General features: G+C 28.5%; 2 protein-coding genes across 2 annotated transcripts; both read left to right on the forward strand.

Moving 5' to 3' along the window:
- The first annotated feature begins 1,448 nt into the window (after window positions 1-1,448).
- On the forward strand, window positions 1,449-4,922 carry LOC123260690 (tektin-4-like). Its single transcript, XM_044721952.1, has 8 exons — window positions 1,449-1,755; window positions 1,838-2,015; window positions 2,083-2,375; window positions 2,457-2,766; window positions 3,631-3,845; window positions 3,960-4,182; window positions 4,276-4,430; window positions 4,504-4,922. The coding sequence occupies exons 2-8, from the start codon at window positions 1,857-1,859 to the stop codon at window positions 4,718-4,720; spliced, it is 1,572 nt and encodes a 523-aa protein (XP_044577887.1). The 5' UTR covers window positions 1,449-1,755; window positions 1,838-1,856; the 3' UTR covers window positions 4,721-4,922.
- A 117-nt stretch (window positions 4,923-5,039) lies between these two features.
- On the forward strand, window positions 5,040-8,652 carry LOC123272817 (tektin-4-like). The gene is made up of 7 exons (XM_044739814.1): window positions 5,040-5,263; window positions 5,444-5,688; window positions 5,764-6,082; window positions 6,281-6,495; window positions 6,587-6,809; window positions 7,088-7,242; window positions 8,439-8,652. The coding sequence occupies exons 1-7, from the start codon at window positions 5,090-5,092 to the stop codon at window positions 8,650-8,652; spliced, it is 1,545 nt and encodes a 514-aa protein (XP_044595749.1). The 5' UTR covers window positions 5,040-5,089.
- The last annotated feature ends 2,028 nt before the right edge of the window (window positions 8,653-10,680 follow it).

Raw genomic sequence — 10,680 nt, forward strand, 5'->3', positions numbered from 1 at the left:
CATGAAAAGTAAAACAAATTTTTTTTCATCGAATTACAAAACAATTTTAAGGTGGTACTGCGACAAATAAAGACACCAATAGGTTATGGCTATTGGTTTCTTTCTCACGCACCTGTGCTGCCTCTCTTTACAGGCTATCGCTCACTTACTTCCACTCACGTAAAATATCGAAAGTCGCGCTAACTTCAAACATTTTTTATAAGAAAATAAATAGCGCTCGTTTATGTTATTTTTGATAAAAAATACTTGTTATAACTTCAATTAAATATTCTCAGTTTTTCAAAAAAATCCTAAGAAAAGTATGGTTGTTATTCAATAAAATGTTCACTAACTACGGTCAGGATAGGGAATACATGTTAGATGTATGATTTTCAATTGCTAATATTTCAAAAATTAGCACTGTAAGGACTATTGAAAAAAATTTATTCGTATAGAGGAGACTTAAAAGTACACGTATTAAAAAATTGAAGAATATTGTAAGAAAAGTGATTTTTTTTACATGTTCTCTATGAAATTTATCACATTTTCATAAAAAAAAAATTTTAATTTATTTGATAGTGATTAAATTAAAAAAGAATTGTTTTAATTGTTTGTCAACGATTTCTTGGAATACTTGAATAATAATAAAGATAAGAATTAAAATAACAATAATAAAAAGTGAGCTGTACTGAGGGCTAAAGTGTGAGTCTAAAGTGTTGTATAAGCACGAGACGAACGACGGGCCACTTGGATTAGAGTTTGGATCAAGGATTGAGGGTTGAGGGTGCGAGAAGAATATCTTGATGGGTATAGATAGATGGACGTACATATTCTCTTGTCGGTCGTGTCGGAAACTCGTGTAGAACAGCAATGTGTGCTCTGCTGAGCCTCGTCGTTGGCTTGAATAAACTGTACGAGGCCTTCTGACCACCCTGTCAGGCACGCCTCGGGTTCGCGCCAACCGCCGCGGCCAACGTTCGAGGATTTAGATTCCAGAGGGTTTACGCTCGACAACCGCTCGGTTAAACAGATTTTCAACTTCAATCGTTACGTCTTGTCTGTGTGCTTTGCATCAATCTGATTTATTCACTCTATATATGTATCTATGTGGACTTTGTTTAAATTCTGTTAAGATTTACTTAATTTCAATAATTAATTCGATTATTGCATGAAAATAAACTCATTTTTTATTCTGGTCAGTTTAATAAAATTTTAACAAGTCTTTTTTTTGTTCAATTTTTTCAAATTTTATTAAGTTAAATTATTAATTTCATAAAAAGAAAAAAATTTTTTCTAAAATATTAATTTGTTCAAAAAAAAAATTGTTTTGAATCAAGAGCCTTAATTTATTGATTCAGCAAAAAGAGGTATTCAATAAAATATATATATACTTAGTCACAATAAATAAAAAAAAAAAAAAAAAAAAAAAAAAAACAATAGAATGCTGTGAATTGAACGTAATAAATAAATTAAATAGTAATTTAAAAGAAACATTGAAAGAATGAAAAAAATAAATATTATTTTCACCTTTCTGCCTTCTGAGTAACATTTCCCGATCAATAGGAAGCGTTTAGTTGTTTAACTTCCCCAGTTGCAATGCCACCTTGGTAACCCAAGTCCCTTCACCCCACGGCCTGCACACCACCGTAATAAACCTAAGTCCAGACCCACTACAGGCCAGACACGTTGCGTGTACTCTAGAAATCCAGAAATCCAGCTTGAATTTCGGACATCTACACACCCGAGGAACAAATCTACCTTCATCCCGACGATAAAGTAAGCTCGTGATTATTAACGATAAATCATTATCTCCACGTCACGCACCTAAAATAATTTTGATTGGTTTTTCTCTTTTCAGATTAATTTTGTTAGTCAGGATGCTGAACCGTCAGTACTTGGACTTGCGATGCAGTTCAAATGACCCCGGAAGGGTCCGTGATGAACGATGTCGTATTGACGAGCATCCGACGGATCCAAATGCTCAGCAGAGTCCGCAGATTGAGCCTTGTGGTGTTGGAAATTTTAATTACAAACCGGTAAATAATTTTATTATTCATTTATTTATTTATTAATTAGGAAATTAATTAATTAATTAATAATCAGGAAGCTGGAGACTGTCCAACAGTGAATGCTTTGAGAGAAAGGATAACTGAGGCCGGAAAACCTCCGCCGTATTTTCCTCAATTAAATGACAACGTTCCAGCGATTGATGAAGGACCGATGGGCCCAGTGGGTCCTTGGGCTACAGGGAGGCCTGTTTTTTCTCCGGTTAATGGAATGACTGGAATAAGACCTGTTGTTGATCGTTACTCTATGACCCGGTACACTCCAGCTCAGTGGCGAAATCACAATAAAACATTTTTTGATCAGTCTAGTCGAATGATTAGCAACGCTAGGTATTTATTTTTATATTTAATTAATAGTATTGGTTTTTATAAATGTGTAAAATGTTCCTCATGACTCATGATAAATACTAGAACGCTGGCTAAGGATGTGAGGGAACATAACTCGAGAGCTTACAGAGAAACAGATAAAAATCAGCTGGAAAACAGAGACCGGCTGAGTGGCAGGTCTGGAGAAATTCATTATTGGAAAATGGAACTCGAGCGAGCGATTATTGAACTCACTGATGAAATAGAACTACTTGAAGTTGAACACCGACGCGTTAAACAATCACTCTCTGTATTGACCATTCCAGAGTCAATTGCTGGGGAATTTTTACAAATTCGTTCCACTAGAATGGAACCTGATCTTGTACGTGATAAAGTTGAAGATGAACTTGTCAAGGTATTTTAAAATAACAATAATAATCCATATTATTAAGAGAATAACAAAAATTTTGTGACTAGTGTATTTATATGATAAAATGGGTTTTTATGGTTAAATTTGGTATCATTAGAAAGGTCTTGACCTGGAGTTGTGCCTTTTCAAGGTTTCAAATCATTCCCATCAATAGTCAATTTATGATGATAAGTATTAAGGCTACATTCGAAAATGCTCTATTTCTAGATACATAATTAAGAAATGACTTTATATCTTGTGAACTATTGAAATTTTTAAAGATATAAGCTCATCCCGATGTTACACTCATTAAGACCTTTCACTTGAGTACCCACATCAATTTTTCATATATTTTATATATTTATATATATTATATATATGTATATATGAAAAATATGCCAAAAATGCATGTGAGTACTCAATTGAAAGGTTTTAATGAGTGTAACATCGGGATGAGCTTATATCTTTAAAAATTTCAATAGTTAAGAAATGACCTCGTATCTTGTGAACTATTGACATTTTTAGAGATATCAGCTCATGCCGGTGTTACACTCATCGAGACCTTTCATTTGAGTACCCACATCAATTTTTCATATATTTTATATATTATATATATGTATATATGAAAAATATGCCAAAAATGCTTGTGGGTACTCAAATGAAAGTTCTTGATGATTGTAATATCGGGATGAGCTTATATCTGTAAAAACGTCAATAGTTAAAAAAGTACAGTGCAATTTAACAAAAGACATTATTTAATAAAGCAAAATTTTATTTATTTATAGTTCACAAGTCACGGCAGTCATGATAATAATAATAATAATAATAATAATAATAATAATAATAATAATAATAATAATTTTTATTTAGGAAACAGCTTTATGCTCTGTTGTAAGAAATATACTTAATAAAACTCGTGAATCAATAGAAGATCAATTACTGGAATTAAAAGCGGTAAAAACCCGCCTCGAGTTTGATTTAACAGATAAAGTTGATGCTTATGCTAATGACTCGGCGTGTATTGGCTTAACAAATGATTCTCCGCTGATTATGATGAAGCCTGGGGCTACTAGAGTTCCACCTGAGTAAGCTTATGCAATTTAATCTTTATTTTAATAAAATATTTACTTGATTATTTTATTTTAATCTTAAAACTTTTTTTTTAATTGATAAGAATAAAAATTATCATTTTTTAATAGACAATCGTCACCAGAAGGATACGATAATTTTACAAAAGTTAATTTGGAAAGTTCTGAAAATACTAGACAAAAATCAATAGCTCTAAGAGCGACTTTAAATGATACTTATTTGAAAGTTGTGAAAGATTTGCGACAACAAGCGACTGAAGTCGACTTGGCCTTAACGGACAATGTCAATGTCACTGAACAAGTTTGTCAAGCTCTGGAAAAGGAATTAGTTAATGTAATAACATAATTATTTCTATCAATCAGCACTTAATCAGTAGAAATAAATTATTAACTCCAAAAATTTTTTGTTTTATTTGATTTTTTGTAGTGCCTGAATCAATTGTCAGATACCGAAAAATTGATCGAAGAATTAAGAGGAGCCAACAGAGGACTAGAAGAAGCTATGAAAGTTGCCCAGACTCGATTAGATATTCGTCATGAGCGTAGAAATGTTGAAAATTGCCGCGACATTCCACAATATGGGTAAAATATATTTTTAAAATAATTTTATTGTTTTTATTTTTATTTGAATTTTAATGTTTGGTTTTTTGGACAGTTTAATTGAAGAAGTAAAAATTATCGGAGAAAATTTAACGTCAATGGCTGGTCAATTGCGACAAGCAGAAGAAACACAAGCAGGTCTGGTGAAATCTCGCGGTGACTTGGAACGTGAAATAATGGTGAAGAGAAAAACTCTTTACATAGACAGAGATCGTGGGCAATTGTTACGTTCATTTTATCCCTCAGCAGAAGCATTGTCTGGCCACGTATAAAATTCTCCACCTCTTCCTCCTTCCTCATTGCCACCACCATTTCCTGACTACATATCACGGCTCGACTGATATCAATGAATTTTTAATCCTTTTAGAATTAAATTTTTACGCTGTTCTTTTTGCCTGCCTTATTTCTATTCGCTTTTTTAGCGATTCTACAATTGTCTTGTAATAAAAGTTTTTTATCTTTTACGGCTGCTTTTCAAGTGTTAATTATTTTAATTCTGCAATCAAATTTTCTTTTGTCTTTTAAAAATCAATATTCAATTTTTTTTTTTTTCAACTAATCAATTTATTTACTCAACAGTTATTAGGCTAACTAACATATGATCATATAACTTTTTTTAAGCGATATATTATCATTTTAAAATGTCCAATGTAACAAGATGTCAACCAGTCAAACAATTTTATCGACAAAGTATTGATCATAGTACAGTTTATGATAATGATAAAAAATTTGTATCGAATGATAATAATAATAATAAAAAAGAATTTTCTACACCACCAAAAGTTTCATTTCTTCCATCGGAAAATGAGAAAGAGGTATAATTATAATAACTCGATTTTAAATAATTAAATCTTAAATTCTTAATGAAAAATTTAATTAAAAATAAATAAATAATTAAACTAAAAAAAAAACTCGCAAGGATTATTATTGATTAATACAGATAAAAATTGTTCATAAATAATAGCTATAATTTTAACACTGCTGAATTTTTAAAGGAATTTCAAGAACCACAAGCTGACGAATTAGAAAAAGAAGCAGCTGAAGAAAAACTGTACCAAGACTCGGTTGTAAGAACATCTGACTGTTCATTGCCTCTAAATAAATGGGCAACCCTCGCCCAACAAACGGGGTCTAGACCATCAGTGGATAAATTTACCGTCTCACGATTCAGCCCTGGCGAGTGGTATCTGCACAATGAAGCTGTAGCTCAGAATGCTTTCCAATCGATCAACGATATCAAGTTAGAAAACTAAATTCAATAATTTTAACTTCAGTAAATTAAGGCTTTTATTTTTTTAATTTTGATTTTGGGTAGAAATGAAGCTTTTTCATTGGAGCAAATCCAAAATGAAATTTACCACCGAGTGGACGAAAATCAATTGAACAATAAGTACTATCTAACAGTCAACGCACGTGCTTTATTTAACCGGAAGCGTGAATTGGAGCTGATTAATAAAGACGTGATTGATGAACTGGAAAGTATTAAAAATTTAATCCAGCAATTGATGAAGAGTGATCGTGCGATAGAATCGATTAAAAAAATCGTTCAAGACTTGAAGTGTCTTAGAAATACGAGATTAGAGCATGATCTAGTTCATGATGCAGTTACTGAAGAAATTCTTAAAGTATTTTTAAATTTATTTATATAAATAATAATTTTAATATTTATTTTTCTAAAGACTGGTTTTAATACTTTAAAGATATTTTCTGACGTAAATCATTGAAAATTTTCAGATTATTGGCTATCCAGTTTAATACAACAATTTTTTTTTCTCCAATTTTTCTCTAATAATAATAATAATAATAATAATAATAATAATAATAAAATTTAGGAGGAAGAACTTTGTAAAGAAAAATTGAAATTGAATAAAAAATGTATCGAAAGAGTAAAACAACAATTAAATGAATTGAAGGAAGCTAAGCAACGAGTCGAATATGATTGGTCATGCAAGAAGGATGCTTACCATATAGACACAGGTTGCCTTGCTTTAAATAATATTTCTAAAAACCTGGAATGGAAACCAGGATGTGCACAGTTACCCGCTGGGTATTATTAAAATTAATTAAATAACAACTATATTTACAATTTTTATTGTAATATACTTTATTAATTAATCATTAAAATTACTCGTAATTAGACAATGTACACCATTAGGACATGAACAATTTACCGACGAATCAATAGCATACGCTCAAATAGCAATCAACAGATCTCGAGTACTAAAAACGACTATTAGAGACCATATTGATAAACTTGTCAAGGATTTGCTACTACAAGCCTGTCAAGTTGACATTTCTTTAACAAATAAATTCAACGAAACTGACCAAGCTTGTAGGAGACTTGAACAAGCTTTACTTGAGGTAATCTATTAATCTTTTTTTGTTTTTATTATTTAATGTTCTAGTAAATATTTACTATACACTAATCATTATAATTATGACTTAAGACCGAATAAAGTGATTAAATAAAAATAAATATTCTTACATACAAAGGAATATTTATTTTATTTATTATGGAAGTTTTTGTATAAATTTAGCACATATTTATGTTTTCTGATTGTATTAAATATTGCTTTATATTTTTATTTTATTCTTTCAGTTAATTATTTTTAATATGCAATATAAAATATTTTTTTTAGTGTTCAAAATCTTTAGCTGATTCGGAGAAAGTTATTGTAAATACATCTAAGGCAATAAGAAAATTAGACGCGCCAAGTAAATGCGCTCAGACTCGTTTAAGTATGCGTTTAGAACGTCTTAATATTGAGCATTGTCGAGATATTCCACAGTTTAGGTATTAACTATTTTTTTTTCTTTTTATTCTAGTTAGATTTACAGTAAAAAAATTTTAACCCTCGAGTCAGCGATGGCAATATTCAATGTTGAAAATTAAAAATTTCAATTAAAGTAATTGAGTAATTTTGAGGTTTTATACTTTAAAAAATAATTTAAATTATACAATTAACTTTAAGGAAACCCGGTGGTTTAGCCGCCTAAAATTTAAGCTATTTTCAAAATTTTATTTCTATAATATGAAGGTAATAACTAATGCTTTCAAATTTTTTTTACACTTATTCTATTACTTATAAACTACACAAAAATGAAAATCAAAACAATAAAAAAATTTTTTTTTAATTAGAAAAATGGCGCTGAAGTTCCCATCTCCAAAAAAAAAATGGACCTAACTGGTGCGTGTCAATTGATCTCTCCCTCTGAGCTGAAATAAAAATGACGAATTTTTAATTAGTATAAGTATAGTTATCGTCGGAACTAGAATGAAAAAAACAAAATATTTGACAAAATGGCACGTAGTTAAAAGTACGAATCTGAAACTCGTTTTCAAAAAATTTTTTTAACTGCACGGAAAGAACAAGATTACACTGGATGTTATCCTAAATTATATTGAGTGAAAAAAAACTTCAGATAGTAGCTAGTATAATCCAGATTTCAATGAATATATTCCAGATTACAGTGAGTATAATCCAGATATCACGCAGTATAATCTGGATTTTTTTTAGCTACTATCTGGAATTTTTATCACCACAGATATCACTGAGTATAATCTGGGATAATATACAGTGTCATCTTGTTCTATCCGTGCACGTGCCATTTTGTCAAATATTTTTTTTTTTCATTCTAGTTCCGACGATAATTATACTTATACTAATTAAAAATCCGTCATTTTTTTTATTTCAGTTCAGAGGGAGATCAGATTGACATCAGGTCCATTTTTTTAAGAGAGACTTCAGCGCCATTCTAATTTAAAAGTCTTAATTTTCATTTTTGTGTAGCTAATAAGTAATAGAATAAGTGTAAAAAAAATTTGAAAGCATTAGTCATTACCTTTATATAGAAATAAAATTTTTAAAATAACTCAAATTTTAGCCCGCTAGACCACCGGGTCCCTTTAATATCAAAATTATAGAACAAGAAGTTGAAAATTGTTCACTGACATGGGGATTTGATTTAAATGAAATTTTTATTCAACAGTTTAATCGATGAACTTAAAGATATCTCAGTAGGCGTAAGTGCATTGTCAACTAAAATAAATAACACTAAAAATATAACAGAAACACTTGATAAGTCATACAAAAAAATCCAACATGAAATAATGGTTAAGCGCAAAAGTTTGTGGATCGATGGCGAACGATGCCGCATGCTGAGATCATTCTATCCTTCAGAACAAACTCTTTACGGCTATTAATAAGTATTAATAATAAATATCATTTTTTAAAATCATTTATTGTAATAATCGAAAATTATTATTTATGACAAAATATTTAAAATTATAAAACCAGTAAAGGAACAATGAAAAATTATTTTTTTATGAGAACGCCAAAGATTACTACATTGAAGTATATGTACAAATAACTTTACTTCTTTTGACAGAAATAATAATAATAATAATAATAATAAGTAAAATAGTAGTGATAAGTTAACTGATAGCTGGGTCAATAAATTGATATTTTTATGTACATAAATTTAAAGAAGTTTTAAAAAAATTTAAAACCTTTTTTTTTTTTTCGATGTTAATTATGGATATCAATTCAGACCATTAAATACTTTATTTTTTATTAAGATTGATCGATACTTGTTTTGCAATCCAATAGAAGAAAAAAATCATGTCTTCACTACTACGATTATGTGATTAATAAAAAAAAAATAACAATAAAACCGATAAAAAAATGACAAACATCTCGTTGATAATAACGTGTTAGTTATGTAATATGTTGCAATCGCTCATCAGCCATTTCTTAGTAATAATAATATTAATTATAATAATTGTGATAATAATAATAATAGTAATAATATTTCTAGAAAAATATTGGTATTTTTTTTTAATTTTCAGTTCTGAAATCAACAGTCACTGTGTATTTCATTCAACATGTCATAAAAAACTGTTTTGGAAGTTAAGCTGAGCACAAATATCTGTTAATCGCGTAGATATTTTTATATTAATTATTATAATTTTTTGTTTGATAAATTTAGTGCGCCTATTCAGTCTCTAAAAGTTTACAAATATTGATTCAAAATAAAAAAAATGCACCCTCAACGAGACTTATCGGCTGCATAATTATTATTATTGAATAAAAAAAAAATAATAATGATAATCAACAAAAAATTAGCGAAACTTAAATATATTCATTGCTTCGTGGTAGATAAAAATAAAAAAATTCTACTCTAAATTCTACATTTTTAACTTTTCGTATAAATCTCTTACACAACTTATTTAAATGAAAAATTTTTTATTTTATGTCACTTCAATCCAAGTTTTTTAAGTTTTTTTTTTTATTTTATTTTCTTATTTTTTTTATTTTGTAGTATAAAAATTTAAAGTATGTCTCGATTATTAACGAGATAATAATAATTATTACTATTATAATTATTAGATAGATATATATCAAAAATTACGTATGAAAATTATATGAAAAAATATTGAATAACAATTATATAAACATTTTTTAATAACTTGAGGCATTGTAAAATATTCTTCTTTTATTATTTCCGTCACTTTTTTTTTTTTTTGTAATATTAATTTTTCTATCCTATGATACTTATTTTTTTTTATTATTATCGTTATAATTATTCATAGCATTATTATTATCATCGGAATAATAATGATCAGTTATGTGTTCTTTAATCATCCTGAAAATTTTAACTCCCAGCTATCGAGATTTATTATTTTAATTCTATGTAGAGAGTTTTTTGACGCTCAGTATAAGTGTTATTATTATTATACTTCTTTATCGTAATAAATTTTATTTCGTACGATAAAAATAAGGGAAAAAAAAGTTATGAGCAAAGAAAAGTTACTAGTTTTGTCTAATAATATTTTAAAAATGAATAAACAGAACGCATTTTAGTTAACTCGTATTAACTTTTACAACTAAACTCATAATCCGCATCAGTATTATCATCATCATTCATCATTATCAAATAATTTTTTTATATTTTTATTCATCAATGCGCTTAATTGATATATATAATAAAGTATAAATATTTAATAAGCTGATATATAATGATACAATATTTACAGAAAGATGTATGATGACCAAAATAAGCCTGAAAGTCTCGTAAAAAGCACAACTCTACATTCTTATGTTATGTTATCTTTATAGATTTTATAATCATATTTTTTCATGAATTTTTTTTCTATCTGTCGTAAAATTCAATTAAACGTCAATGTTAAATTTTTTTTTTCATTCTTAATCAAATTATTAAATGCAGAGCT

Source organism: Cotesia glomerata, linkage group LG1, assembly GCF_020080835.1.
Source record: "Cotesia glomerata isolate CgM1 linkage group LG1, MPM_Cglom_v2.3, whole genome shotgun sequence".
In the NCBI taxonomy this organism is placed as follows: Eukaryota; Metazoa; Arthropoda; class Insecta; order Hymenoptera; family Braconidae; genus Cotesia; species Cotesia glomerata.

Excerpts from the sequence above, each read along its gene's own strand:
- LOC123272817 (XM_044739814.1), top strand. The coding sequence starts at position 5,090 with ATGTCCAATGTAACAAGATGTCAACCAGTCAAACAATTTTATCGACAA. Across the intron at positions 6,496-6,586 it reads TGTGCACAGTTACCCGCTGG|ACAATGTACACCATTAGGAC; the intron begins GTATTATTAAAA and ends ACTCGTAATTAG. Across the intron at positions 6,810-7,087 it reads TTGAACAAGCTTTACTTGAG|TGTTCAAAATCTTTAGCTGA; the intron begins GTAATCTATTAA and ends TATTTTTTTTAG.
- LOC123260690 (XM_044721952.1), top strand. The coding sequence starts at position 1,857 with ATGCTGAACCGTCAGTACTTGGACTTGCGATGCAGTTCAAATGACCCC. Across the intron at positions 2,016-2,082 it reads GAAATTTTAATTACAAACCG|GAAGCTGGAGACTGTCCAAC; the intron begins GTAAATAATTTT and ends ATTAATAATCAG. Across the intron at positions 2,376-2,456 it reads CGAATGATTAGCAACGCTAG|AACGCTGGCTAAGGATGTGA; the intron begins GTATTTATTTTT and ends GATAAATACTAG.